Below are 13916 nucleotides of genomic sequence, written 5' to 3'. Positions count from 1 at the left end.
GGTTGTCAGAGGAGTTACCTCAGGTTTTCATCTACTCTTTAAATCTTTATTGAGTTCCTAGAACAAGTCAGGCACACAGATAGTCACAGAAGGGTCACCAGTTAGCTGGCCAGACAGGGTCTCTGCCTTCATGGAGCTTATATTCCTAGTTTTGGAGACAGACAATAAACAAGTAAACAAATAGATAATTTCTGATTATAATAAGCCAATGAAGAATACACAGAGTGATGTGCTAAGGTAATAGAGGAATGAATGCAGGGTACTTGAGGTTGTAAAGTTGGAGTCTTGGCAGAACAATCTAAGAGGCCACTGTGCCTAAGTGGGAGGCATGTGACTGGAGGTGGTCAGACTTCTGATGATGCAGAGCTTGGTAAGCCATGGAAACAACACTGAAGGCCTTAATCATGGGAATGACAGGATCTGATTGATATTTAGTAAAAATCACTTAGGAGTTTCAGGCGCAGGACTCAGAGGTGAGAGACAAAATTTCTGCCACAGTCAGGTGAGAGAGATGTGCATCTAGGTAGGGTAGTGGCAGTTGGGCAGGGGAGGACTGAAGGCAGGGGATAAAAATGAAATTAAATCAAAAATAGCAATGGGGCTGGACATGGTAGCACATGCCTGTAATCCCAGCAGCTCAGGAGGCTGAGGCAGGAGGATCATTAACTTAAAGCCAGCCTCAGCAAAAGTGAGGCACTAAGCAACTCAGTGAGACCCTGTCTCTAAATAAAATACAAAATAGGGCTGGGAATGTGGCTCAGTAGTTGAGTGTCCCTGAGTTCAATCCCTGGTACAAAAAAAAAAAAAAAAAAAAAAAAAAAAACCCAGCACTGGGTGTGGTTGTACATACCTGATCTCAGGAGAGGCTGAGGTAATTGGTATAATTCTGAGGCCAGTCTGAGCATCTTAGCCAGACCTGTTTCAAAATTTTAAAAGAATGGGAGGCTAGGGAAGAATAGAGGTACTTTGAATTAGACAGAGGGAAGTTTTAATCTGCTTTTTTGCTGCTGTGACTAAAAGACCTGACCAGAACAGTTGTAGAGGAGGAAAAGTTTACTCAAGGGCTCACAGTTTCAGAGGTCTCAGTCTATAGACAGCAGAGTCCATTTCTCAGGTCTTGAGGTGAGGCAGAATATCATGGTGGAAGAGTGTGGCAGAGGGATGCAGCTCAAATGGTGATCTGGAAAGAGAAAGAGAGGTCTCCATTTGCCAGATACAAATATGTACCCCAAAGCCACAACCCCAATTCCCACCTCCTCCAGCCACACTCTACCACTTCAGTTACCACTCAGTTAATCCCTATCAGGGGATTAATTCACCGATTGGATTAAGACTCGCACAACCCAATCATTTCTCCTCTGAACCTTCTTGCATTGTGTCACACATGAGCTTTTGGGGACACCTCACATCTAAACCATAACATGAAGGGAGGGGAGGGAGTATGGGAGTAGGAATGACAGTAGGATGAACCGGATATTATTACCCGTGTGCATATATGATTGCACGACTGCTGTAACTCCGCATCGTACACAGCCAGAAGAATGAGAAGTTATACTCCACTTATTTTTTGGTGTGTCAAAATGCATTTTACTATCATGTATAACTAATCAGAACAAATAAAATTTTAAAGGCTGAGGATATAGTTCAGTGGCCGAATGCCCCTGAGTTCACTCCTACTACTGCCCCCTAGCCAAAAGAAAAAAAAAGAAGAGGGAAAAAAAGAGCAGAAACAAATGAAACTAAGTATATCAAGGTGACACTACCCCTGCCCCCCAAAAAAAGAAATTAATTCAGGTACCTGGCACACAGTTCTCTGATGATACATCTTTAGTGGAATCTACTCTGGATTATATAGACTGGAAAGCAGATTTAAGCATTGTTTAAGAGGTCTGTTGTTAGTTCAGAGCACCTGGTCCTCAGTTTGCATGAATGATGGTTCCATGAGGGCTCAAGGTGGGTGAATAGAGATGAGCAAAAGGTGTTTGTCCACCTACACTCCAAGCCTGATAGTGTAGATATAGAAGATATGTATTCCCCCAGAATTTCCTTCAGTGCACTGGTCACAGTTTACCTCAGGCTGATCAACCATTGTGCTCACAGTGCTCTTAATGTAGTCACTGTATTCTCAGGAGAAGTTAAGAGCTTGAGCTGTTGTCATGGGCATTTTGAATCACAGCACTGCCTATTTAGCCATCTGCCCAACTCAGTGTGTCATTTTCCTCATCTGTAAGACGAGAGAATTATAACAATTATGATACCTGCACCTCAGATTTGTGATAAGGATTCAGTAAACTAATAAATGAAAAGTGCTAAGTGTAGTGTCTAATATGATCAACTTCAAGTGTTTTGGGGCCCCTAATCAGACTTTTCCTGTTTCCAGAAAAGCCATATACACGTAGTCATCACAGGTGTGGCCCCCAGGCTGCTGCTCTGAGCATGCTGGTTGTATCTTTAAAGAGGGCTTTTCATTGACTTCTTTTTTTCTTTTTTGGCAGTGCTGGGGATTGAACCTAGGCCTTGCATGTGCCAGGCAAGCACTTTGCCACTGAGCTACACCCTCACCACAGTCCCTAATGTTTTGAAGCCCAGGAACTACAGCCTCTCTCCAGGCACCAGCAAGGTGGTGAAGGATCTTGTTCCTTGATTTTCCAAGAAGAAAACCAGAGCAGAGAGGCCTGGTGTCCACGAGGAAATTAGATTAATAGATTAGGCCACATTTCTCAAAGTGAGCTTCTTGGAGCCTTGTGCCAAGATTGTGTAAGGTCTATACAAAAAGTCTTTGAAGGAATTAAATATACTCACTCAGGTGTGGGGTGCATACCTATAATCCCAGCTACTCAGGAAACTGAGGCAGTAGGATTGCAAGTTCAAGGTCAGCTTCAGCAACTTAGCAAGACCCTGTCCCAAAATTAAAAACAAAGAGAGCTGGGGACATAGCTCAGTGGTCAAGTGCTGCTGGGTTCACTTAGTTCTCACCCCCCCAAAAAAGAACTAACACCCTTACTTCCCTTGATTTATCATTATATAGACAGTAGATATATGGTCAGGAAGAGAGACACTGACCTTGAGGACATGTTAGCCTGGGTTTTCTGAGGGTGAGTACCTGAAAAGAATCTCTAAGGCACCTCTAGGATTGGGAGAGTAGACCCAGACCACATGGGGATAGACAGGTATCTAGAAGCAGATTATGAACTTCTCCACTTGACCCTAGAAATTACAGCCTATCCATAGAGGCAGGATACATTTCCATCATCCTCCCAAAATGCTACCTTGGAGAAACCAAAGGAACTAACTGTGAGATCTAGGCCAGATCCCTTCCCAGCTCGCCTTAGTGTCCTTGTCTGTGAAATGAGCTGTAACAGATGGTGTTAGCAGTGGTCCCAGCTCTGTGATCCTCACAGTGAGGATGTGATTCCTGGCAAATAGGGGCCAGGCTCTACCTTGGCTACAGCCTCCATGGCCAGCATGCCATCAGAAGCCACTATTTGGGGGAATTCTGAGCCTCACTAAGTGCCTTTAACCAATTCTGCATTTCCTTCTTCTGGGGCTGGGTACCCCGCATCCTTTCTGTCCTGCCAGAACTTTGCTTATGTAGTAGCAGTCATGATAAAATTGCTGGTAGTTAATCCAGGCACTAGGCTGGATTATCTCATTGCTCCTCAAACAATGCAGCAGGATGGGTACTGTTACCCCATTTTGCAGATAGCTAGCTTTAGAGAGAGGAAAGAATCCTTTGGACAGGAACTTCTCAAATATCTTTGCTCTAAGCTGATTCACTCTGGCCTGAACAAACTTTTCCATTTCGTGACACTTTGCCTGTTATTCCCACTAACAGAATATTCTCCTCCCTCCATACACTCTACTTCTGTCCAAATCCTCCCCACTGGTTAAAGACCAGCTCAGATTCTGCCTGTTGCTGGGTGCAGTGGCACATGCCTGTGACTTCAACTCCTGCTGAGCCAGGAGGATCACAAGTGTGAGGCCAGCAAGAAGTACCAAAATTAAAAATTAGGAAGTGCTGGGGATGTAGCTCAGTGGTAGGGCACTCCTGGGTTCAATCCCCAGTACTAGGAAAGAAAAAATAAAATTCTGCCTGTCCATGATGTTTCATTACTCCTTGACCTTCATGAACCCTAATTGCTTTCTCTGAGCTTGCTTGACCCCACCTCATGCCTCCCTGATGACCTCTTCCACATTTTGCCTTGTGTTATGGTATTTGTATTCGTGGTTTTGTCTTGTGCATCCTCATACCTACAACAAAGTTTTGTATGTAGACCCCAGACCAGGAAAAAGCCCTTGGACAAGATGGAGAACTTATCTTAACTGTAGTCTTTATAGCTCCTCATGTGATTCATCAGAACAGCAGAAGAGAAGTACCCTTCAATGCCCTGAGACAACTCAAAAGCCTACAGGAAGGAGATTAGAGGATTCTCCTTTGTCTTTTTTTTTTTTTTTTTTTTTTTGGAGCTACATTCCCCAATCCTGCTGGTTGGTCGTAGTGGCACATGCCTATAATCCCAGCCATATAGGAGGCTGAGGCAGGAGAACTGAGAGTTCAAGGTCAGCCTTAGCAACATAGTGAGGCCCAAAGTTTCTCAAAAAACAAAAAGGGTTGGAGGTGTGGCTAAGCTTTAAGCACCCCTCGGTTCAATCCCCAATACCCCAAAATAAAATTATATTTAAAAAACAATACCTGGTCCTTTTTCTTATTTTAAGACAGGGTCTCACTAATTTTTCCAGGTTGACCTTGAACTTGTGATCCTTCTGCCTCCCAAACTGCTGGGATTGTAGGCATGGGCTACTGTGCTCTGCCTCCTTTGTCATCTTTGTTCATACAGAAGACCTTTATTGCTGAGAGATCTTAGCAAACTTTTTCTCTACTCTGAACCTCCCTCACAACTCCATTGTGAGAAAACAGATAAAAGTGATGTGTAGGATATTCTTTTTTTTTTTTTTTTTTTTTTTTTGTGGTGCTGGGGATTGAACCCAGGGCCTTGTGCTTATGCGGCAAGCACTCTGCCAACCAAGCTATATTCCCAGCCCCTTGGATATTCTTTAAAGCCTGATGCAGTGGCTCACACCCGCAATCCCAGCTACTCAGATTGAGGCAGGAGGATCACAAGTTTGAGGCTGGCCTTAGCAACTTAGCAAGACGCTGTCTCAAAAAATAAAAAGGACTGGGGATATAACTCCGTGGTAAAGCACTCCTGGGTTCAATCCCCAGTACCATTTGGAAAAAAAGGACAGTGAAGGAGCTCAAAGAGTGCCCTTGATTAGATCAAAGACATGAACACAAGGTACCAAAATACAGGGTAGAACATGGCAAGGGTCATCGGTGTTTGAGATATCTAGACGTGTCCTGTAGGAACACCTAGTTGCTCACTCATGAAAAAGGCTTGGTAGGAGGAGCTCTGGTGCGAAGGCGCCATTGACCAGCCATACTGGCAGCAACAACAGAGAGCATCAGTGTGGCACAGCCAGGCCCTGGTTCTGCTCCAAAGGGATTTTCTCCTCCTGTGCCAGGAGCATCCTCCCTTCCCTCCTAGGATCATGTGGGCAGGTGATTGTTTTACATATAGAAGGTACCCCAAGTGCCAAAGGAAAAAGTACAGTCTTTGCCCTCTAGGAGTGTGTGATTTGTCTAAAGACATACACTCAAGGTCTAAGACGTACTGCCAGGGACTATGATTGCACCTGGTGTCAGAACTGGCTCCAGGAGATCTGGGGCCACTCTGGAGTCTTCAAGGACTTCTTTTCTAACAGAAAATGTGAACTCTGGACACTAACACCTGTTCTAGGAAGATGCAATAAGTAACCGAAGAGAATGGAACCTGCTTCTCAATGTTCACAGAAAGGCCATTTGCTGGAAGAGGCAGGCCTGTCTTCACACAGAAGGTCAATATGGAGCTGAAAACTTGCTCAGGGAATTGGATGGATGGCACCCCAAGAGTAATCTGGGAGACCACAGGAAGTGACCTAATGAATAGTACCCCAGACAGGAATAGAACCCTTCCTTGCAGCAAACAATAGACAACATGTAAAATTGCTGTTTCTATCTGAGAGTCTGCTAATATGCTAAAGAGGATTTTGCATATATTATCTCTAATCCTTAAAACCACTCTTCAAGGTAGGCACAACCCCCACTTTACAGATGAAGAAATGAGGTTAGGAAAGGATTTACCCAAAGCCACGAAGCTAGTTGGTGGGGAAATCAGAAGTCAGATCCACATTTTTCTGGTTCCCTTTCAAGTGCAAGCCTGAGAAGAATTGAGAAATACAGATTCTGCCACACAAAACAAACCAAGATGGACCCATAACTGCCATTGCCCCACCTGTACCATGTGGGCAACACCTCCTGCACACCTATTCCCAAAACTTTCCAAAGCTGGTCCAGATTCAATAGTGCTGCTCCACTTGACCTACCCTGTGCCCCACCCTACTTCCTCCATCCCAGTTCTGCCCACACCTAAACATGATCTCCTTACCCCAAACCCCACTTTTCTCTAGCAGAAGGCCCGAGACATGTATGCAGAGGAACTGAAGAGGCACCAGCTGGAGAGGGACCAGGCTGCAGTGACAGAGCAGCTGCTGCGAGAGGGGCTCCAGGCCAGTGGGGACGCCCAGCTCCGACGGACACGCTTGCACAAACTCTCAGCCAGACGAGAAGAGCGAGTCCAAGGCTTCCTGCAGGCCTTGGAACTCAAGCGGGCTAACTGGTTGGCACGTCTGGGCACTGCATCAGCCTGAATGAGGCTGGCAGCCTGCCACTTTGCCCTGCCCTCTAGCCTTCTGGGCCCCGCTCCCCTTTCTCTCCTCCTCACCCTTTTTTTGAGGGGTGAAAGGCACCCCCCTCCAAGTGATGAATTACATTCCCCTTGATTGGTAGGGGAGCCCCCAAGGCCAATTCTGCTGGCTATAGATACCCTTGGACTGCCTGGGACAGTGACCACTTGGGAGGACTAAAGGTGAGACTCCCACAAGAACACTAAACCCAGTACACCAGTAGGTTTGGAGAGCAGGGAACCCCAGTTCATTGACTGCTTGCTCCATTCACCTTTGCCACCACCACTTGTATTCTGGATGCTGTTTTTCTACCAGCACATCCTTCAGCACACAGAATGGCAGCAAAGAGGTCTCTCCAAGTCCTGGCCCTTTACCCATCCATCGTAGCCCTCCACCTGACTTTCACAAAAGATTTGGCTCTACCTTGTATCTGCTGGTAAACAGCTAATAGGCAGCCAGTGTTATTTGGGCATGGAAGAAAGGGGCGGGAGAGACAGAGAAATTTGCCCATCTGCTGCTCCTCCCCTTGGCTCTCCACCTGGGATTTGCTATTGAATCTCTACCCCCTCCCACCATGCAGTACTGATTGCTCACTGAAAGGCTCAGCGCCCCCAATGGCGCTCGGAAGCCAGGCGGGTGATTACAATCCAATTACCTATTGTCGACTCAGCCCACACAAGCTTTTCCCCTCCTCTTGCGGGGCACGGGGCCAGGTTCCACTCCCCAGTGAGACTGGCCCCCTCCATGGCTACAGGGTAACAGGCCTATAGGCCCTGGTGAGTCTAATCCCACACCAGCTTCCTTCCCTGTGACACATCAGGACATACAGAATATACATATCTTCCCAACTGACTGCCTCCAGACCTCGCCATCTCAAACTCTTGATTCCTACTTCCACTCTTTAAGGCTTCTCACAGCTCTTTGACCTGGCTCCCTAAGTAGGCCCCAAGATGATTTATTCTCAGCATGGCAAAACGTGTTCCAGGCCCTCACAGGCAGAGAGGGCCAAGGTTGCCCAGCAGGAAGAGCACAGAGTCAAGGCTATGTCCTTTTCCTTACCTCCCCCTGCCAGGCATCTCTGCAGAGCTGCGGAGCGGATTAGTGCCTTTGAAGAGCTGTCTGCCTGAGCAACTCCGTGTTTTAGGGGCCCCAGAGCAGCAAGGACCAACCAGTAATGCCAACCGAATGCTACTCTAGTCTTCTCATTTTACTCTCTGCAAGCTGTTTCCCGGCACTTCCTTCCAGGAGAGAGGTGGGATCCTGCAAGCTGTGTGGAGTGTACTCTTTAGACCCCTAAATTTTCTATATTCTAGTTCCCTCCTCCCTTTCTGCACCTAGATACCTGGCAGTAGAGACCCCTTGGCCATTCCTGCTCCCAGAATTGAGCATAAATGCCAGACACTGCCATTGAGAAGCCAATCAACACACTTTGGCAAGGCCCCCTATACACCTGGCACTCCCCACTACAAATCCCTGGCACGGGGTTCCCAGAGAGCAGGTGCTGTACATTTTCCAGCTTTACAATGGGGCTGTTGACAGCCTTAATTAGGGAGGCATGAATTATGCGGCCATAATGGGGAGCCCTACAATTAAGGCGGGAATGAGGGGCTGGAGGCAGCAAACGGAATCTGCCCTGTGAGCGTGAATGTTGAGTCCTGTCTCCTTTCTCTGACTCCTTCAAGACTGGGGTAGAGGTGATTAATGAAACTGGTATCTCTCCTTGGCCTGAGGTCCTGTATTCTGGGAAAGGTACACTGGGTGGAGTTAGGGAGGAGCTGCCCCAGGAGGCACTGTGGGGATGGTAAGGAAAGAGGCAGAAGGCCCACGACTGCCCAGGAACAAGGGCTGCAGAATACTTGACTTGAACTCCTGGTTGTTTCCTTTCTCCTGGTATTTGTACAAACCAACCCTTGCCTCACGAAATCAGGTGGGTCCTATTTATGTGTCCTCCCACCTGTGAGCCAGATCCCTTTTTTGAGGATATTTATCCTGTTCTTGTGTTCTCCTGGGTCTCAAATAGAATTTTTAAAATTCTTAGATGTTAAGACGTGTAACTGCAACGGAAGAAAACCTTGTTTTGCTGCTGCAATTGCCTACCCACCCTCCGGTGCGCTTGGCTAGCTCCAGGACCCCTGGCTTTGAGCTGAGGGACACTGGAAGAACCCTTTTGCCATCACAGCACCTGTTCCTCTACTTGTTTCTTAATCCCCAGACGCTTTCTGCCACCCCCTTCCTCTCTCGCAAGTGAAAGGAAACCAGCTTGACAGTGTGGAAGGAGGGATTTCGCCAGCTGCGGTGTCTGCAGCGCCCAGGCTTGGTGGCCGCGTCCGGTGGGGGCAGCTGGGCTAGATGTATCTAAGACGGGCAGTGCTTAGGGGGAGGGGAGTGCTCTCAGGCCTTCTTGGTGGCCATTCGCTGTCACTCAGTGCCAGGGTTCTGATGTCTGTTCATGCAGGGACCTACGGGAGTCAACCCACAGGCTGGGGGCGGGGGGGGGGGGCTTCGTTAGCATTTGGGGAGGCGGCTGAGCAACGGGTGCTGAAAGGACAGCTCCTACCTGCCCCGCAGCACCCGAAAGGCATCTCTACGTGAGAAGTCTCCCCCTCGAACCCTCACCCCACCTCGAGTGGACCGCCTTTCAGGTGAGGCGCTCGAAGGGCTTCCCCGAAGTGGCAGCTCGGAAGGATGCTCGTCCAGCTGCGCCAAGCTGGCCTTCTCTCTTCCCACTTGAGCGTCAGCCTTGGCCCCCGGAGCAGCAGCCTGTGCCTCAAGCGGCGAGCCTCCTCCCGCCTCCAGTGGAGTAGGGCGGCGCGGCCAGGCCTCGCAAACCCCTCTTCTGGGGCCCCCAGAGGGAGCAGGAAGGAAAGCGGCTGAGATGCGCCCTGAATGTCGCACGGCTTAGAGAAGTGGGTAGCTCGGTTGCATAAGGTGGAAGGAACTTGGTAGTTTGCAAAAGCCAGCTCTTGGCGGGAGCGAACGCATAGCCCGCCGACTCGAGGGCCCCTCCTCATTTATTGCCTTAGACGCGCGCCTCCCCCACTGCGCCCCCACCCCCTCGGCGCGCCGCCGTCTCGCGCGCCCTCCCCCCACACCCCCCTCCTCACTCCCTCCAGAGGAGGTGAGTTTAAACCCCGCCCACGTGACCCCAGCTGGGCCAATGAGCGGCGGCGGGAGGTGAAATCCGGTTCTAACCGGTCCGGGGCTCCCAGCGCTATAAAAACTTTATAAACCCCCCGGAGCCTGAGCAGTGTGAAGAAGAAGAGGCGAGAACGACCCCCGGACCGACCAAAGCCGCGCGCCGCTGCATCCCCGCGTCCAGCGCCTGCGTCCCACCGCCGTCGCCACCATGCCCAAGAGAAAGGTACGTGGCGCGAGGGCCGCAGGCGCCGAGCCGCCACTGCCACCGCTGCCGCCCGCCACCGCCTCGCCTCGGGGCGCGGGAATTGGCTCAGGCCAGAGCGGGCGCAGCCGGCAACGCGGAGCTCGAGGCAGGGTGGGCGGCCTCGGGCTAACCCTGCGCGGCGCCGCTGCCCGCAGGCGCCAGAGGCCATATTGGAGGAGCGGCGTCCACGGCGGGAGGAGCCATGTTGGCGGCTGTTTATCCCACTCTCCTCGGGCGCGTCGCGCCCGCCCGGCGCCCCTTCCCCCACCGCCAGGCCCCCTCCCTTCTCCCAGCGGGCGGGCGATTCAAACTCGAAAGGGCGGGAAGGCGGCGTTCAGGGTTGGCGGGCGGGGGAACGCGCTGCCGCCAAAAAACCGCCGCCGCGAGGGGGCGGGGCCACTTTCCCGGGGGCGGGGCCGGGACGGTGTGGCTCCGCCTCTTCCCGCCCACGCGCTCCGCGCGCGCGGGCGCGCCGCCGCCCACGAGTTCCCCGGGTTGCGCGCGCCTCTCTCCCGCCTTCGACGGCTGCCATAGCAACGGCGCTCGGCTCCGCCTCCGGAGGGGTTTGTTTGCACCATCTGCAGCTGTTGCTCCAGCCTGGAGCTGTGGCGCCGGCCCCGCTGGGGTTTGGGCCGGTTGCTCCGAGCACGCCTCGGGCTTGAGCGAGCAAGCTTACAGCCTGCTCAGTACTTCGGCTTCTTGCATGGAAGCTAGGCAGACGTGTCTCAGAAAGTTTGTGACTTTTCATTTTTGTTTTTTCCCCCCAGAACTCTGTTAAGTTCCGAGAAACACCTCAGAAACGTGTTCTTTTGTCTTTGTTTTATAGGCTGAAGGGGATGCTAAAGGAGATAAAGCCAAGGTGAAGGATGAAGTATGTATTATTTATTCTCTTGGGGAATTGGTAGGAAATCTTGGACAAAAAAAGGCCACAGGACTCCTATGGTGATATTCAACTACAATTCTTGTCTTGAATTTGTCTTCACTTGGTGTAGGATAGAACAGATTGGCACAAAACTTTTACTCATTTTCCTAACTTTCTTCACTTTTATTTCCATAGCCACAGAGAAGATCAGCAAGGTTGTCTGCTGTAAGTATATATGCTCCAATTTTTTCATATTTATTCCTGAGACTAAAAGGCATTGAAAAACTTCCTTTTGCATCTGGTGAATTATGGTTAGAGGCTAGTGAGTGTTCTACTCTAGTTTGGACTATTAGACTGCGGAGTTCACTGGTGGTGAAGTTCTGGTGACCAAAGTGGGATGTATTTGTCTTGATATTCTGAAAGAAATCAGCCACAAAAACTAGTAAGAGAAACTGATTGGTACTGATTTGGTTGTGGGTTTTCTTTGGTTTGCTGTACTAATATTCTCTTCTTTCCCCTTGCTTGCCAAAATAAGAAACCTGCTCCTCCAAAGCCAGAGCCCAAGCCTAAAAAGGCCCCTGCAAAGGTAAGTGGTAATGATGCTAACACTGGAATTGATAATTTTCACAGAAAGAGAACTGTACTTCTCTACCTTAACCTAATTCAGCATAATGGTTACCCTGTCAGTGGAAGTCATAAACTTTTGTTTGCTTGCCTTGTCCCTGATATTTGTGGAATTGGTTTCTGTCATCAGTTTGACAAAAAATTCCGCACTTGAACGTTAACACCCAAGTGTTTGGTCTGTTTCTTTCTAATATTTACACTTGGACATGAATTGTTATATGCTGAACTTCACAGCACAGCATGGTGGTACACACTCATAATCCCAGCTACTTGGGAGGATGAGGCAGGAGGATTACAAGTTTGAAACTAGCCTCAGCAACTTAGACCCTATCTCAAAATGAAATTTAAAGGTGGGGGACTGTGGAGATGTAGTGTATTAGTAGATATTTGCCTGGCTTGTGTTCAATCCATAGTACCTCCAAAGAGTTCTCTAATTCAGTGTGATTTTTGATAATGGGTGGTTGGGTATGTATAAACAGCCCTACCTTGTGCAGAACTTCACAGACTATGCTTTGATAAGTATTCATGGGGATAAACAGTTCTGTTTTTCCCCCTTTTTAGAAGGGAGAGAAGGTACCCAAAGGGAAAAAGGGAAAAGCCGACGCTGGCAAGGATGGGAATAACCCTGCAGAAAATGGAGATGCCAAAACAGACCAGGTACACTTGTCTTTTCACTTTTTATTAGGTCTGTCATTGAATCAGTTACTGATCCCAAAACTTTTTGTTGCCCCTTTTTAAAAAAATGTTTATATCGATCCGAGTATGTCATGATCTTCCTATTAAATTCTGGGTTCTTAAAAAAAATCTCTGACATCAGTTCAAGGGCACTGTGTTGCAGTCTTGTGTCTTCTTCCCCAATTGTACAATTAGGTTCAAAGGGGAGGTGACTTAGCAAAGTTATGTAGTAAGCCACTGTCTAAAGAAGTGCTGAGTCTCGGTATCAAAGCACCCAAGACCTGACCTTTGTCCAGAGTGATGCTGTAGGTGCATGGGAACATAGATAAATGCAACACGTGGATTTTAAAACTGTCTGTTTTTCTTGTAGGCACAGAAAGCTGAAGGTGCTGGAGATGCCAAGTGAAGTGTGTGCATTTTTGATAACTGTGTACTTCTGGTGACTGTACAGTTTGAAATACTATTTTTTATCAAGTTTTATAAAAATGCAGAATTTTGTTTTACTTTTTTTCTTTTTTTCCTTTTTTTTTTCCTTTTTTTTTTCTTTTTTTCTTTTTTTTTTCCTTTTTTTTTTTTTTAAAGCTATGTTGTTAGCACACAGAACACTTCATTATTGTTTTCAGGGGAAGGCGCATACGTCACTAGTAGAATGTCTCCAAAGCTGGATTGCTGTGGGGGAAAACACCTTCCCCTGCTAGTTTTGAGAGACTTCCTCTTGGCTCCCAAGAGGAGGGATTCCCTGATGTTGGCACACATAGCCACCTTGGCACAAACGCCTTGTGGTATGGAAAAACTCAAATTCATCTTATGTCCTCCTCTCCCTCTCTGCCATCGGCATAGACTTAACTCCCCTACACTCAGACCTGTTGGGACCTGTCTCCCAACAATTGGTTTTACCAGTGTGTCGGCAATCTGGACTTCCCAGTGACATCATTGAGATATTGTCCCTCAGAAGAGCAGCAGTTCCTTTTCTAGATTGTGGATCTTCAGATTAATAATTTTTGCCATTTTCATTTCATTTCCTGAAAGTCAGGGTCGGCTTGTGAAAAGTTGTTAAACAACATGCTAAATGTGAAATGTCAACCCTCACTCTAAACTTTCCCTATTCAGAGCATCAAATGAAGATTTCATTGGGTTTTATAGTGGCTTTCTGATTTTGGTAGTCCATCGAAGAAGGGAGTTTGAAAGTTGTTGTATACTGTTAACGATTGTCTGCCCATGTCCTGCCTGAAATACCATGATTGTTTATGAAAAGTATCTTTAATAAAGCTGGATACAGTTTGGCTTGGAATGCTGCCTCTGATCTTTTCCCACCATGGGGAACCTGGCTTCTCCAAGTCTCTTTGAGACTGGATGCATTCTGGTGTGAGTTGTAGAGGTTCCATTTATTGTCCTGTATCTTTCATGGCTCTGTCTCCAAAACACAGTGTAGGTGGAGTTGAAGGATCCCAGGAGTAGATTTGAGAGGCTGTAGGTAGAGAAGTGGTTTCTGACACAAGATCATGTACAAGCAGTCCCTGAAGTGTTTTTACATGATCTTTTGGTGGTTTTAAGTTTTGGCCTGGTAGCCGATAGCCAGGATTCTCTACT

The 13916-nt window shown here is 48.2% G+C and overlaps 2 protein-coding genes across 3 annotated transcripts in view; both read left to right on the top strand.

The window, feature by feature from the left end:
* The window catches only part of Dhdds (dehydrodolichyl diphosphate synthase subunit), a 33506-nt gene extending 25004 nt beyond the window's left edge, over positions 1–8502 (top strand). Inside the window, exon 9 of one of the 2 annotated variants that reach the window (XM_047523392.1) lies at positions 6511–8502. In XM_047523392.1, coding sequence (XP_047379348.1) covers positions 6511–6747 — 237 coding nt within the window. In that variant the 3' untranslated portion in view covers positions 6748–8502. Of the gene's footprint in view, positions 1–6507 lie in introns of both variants that reach the window. The other variant, XM_047523383.1, reaches the window with a different exon arrangement.
* Positions 8503–9932: 1430 nt separating this feature from the next.
* On the top strand, positions 9933–13617 carry Hmgn2 (high mobility group nucleosomal binding domain 2). Its single transcript, XM_047519729.1, has 6 exons — positions 9933–10144; positions 10992–11036; positions 11223–11252; positions 11563–11613; positions 12213–12308; positions 12697–13617. The coding sequence occupies exons 1-6, from the start codon at positions 10130–10132 to the stop codon at positions 12730–12732; spliced, it is 273 nt and encodes a 90-aa protein (XP_047375685.1). The 5' UTR covers positions 9933–10129; the 3' UTR covers positions 12733–13617.
* The last annotated feature ends 299 nt before the right edge of the window (positions 13618–13916 follow it).

The sequence above is a fragment of the Sciurus carolinensis genome, chromosome 1, assembly GCF_902686445.1.
Source record: "Sciurus carolinensis chromosome 1, mSciCar1.2, whole genome shotgun sequence".
NCBI lineage: Eukaryota > Metazoa > Chordata > Mammalia > Rodentia > Sciuridae > Sciurus > Sciurus carolinensis.
This window is presented reverse-complemented; position numbering and strand designations above follow the sequence as displayed.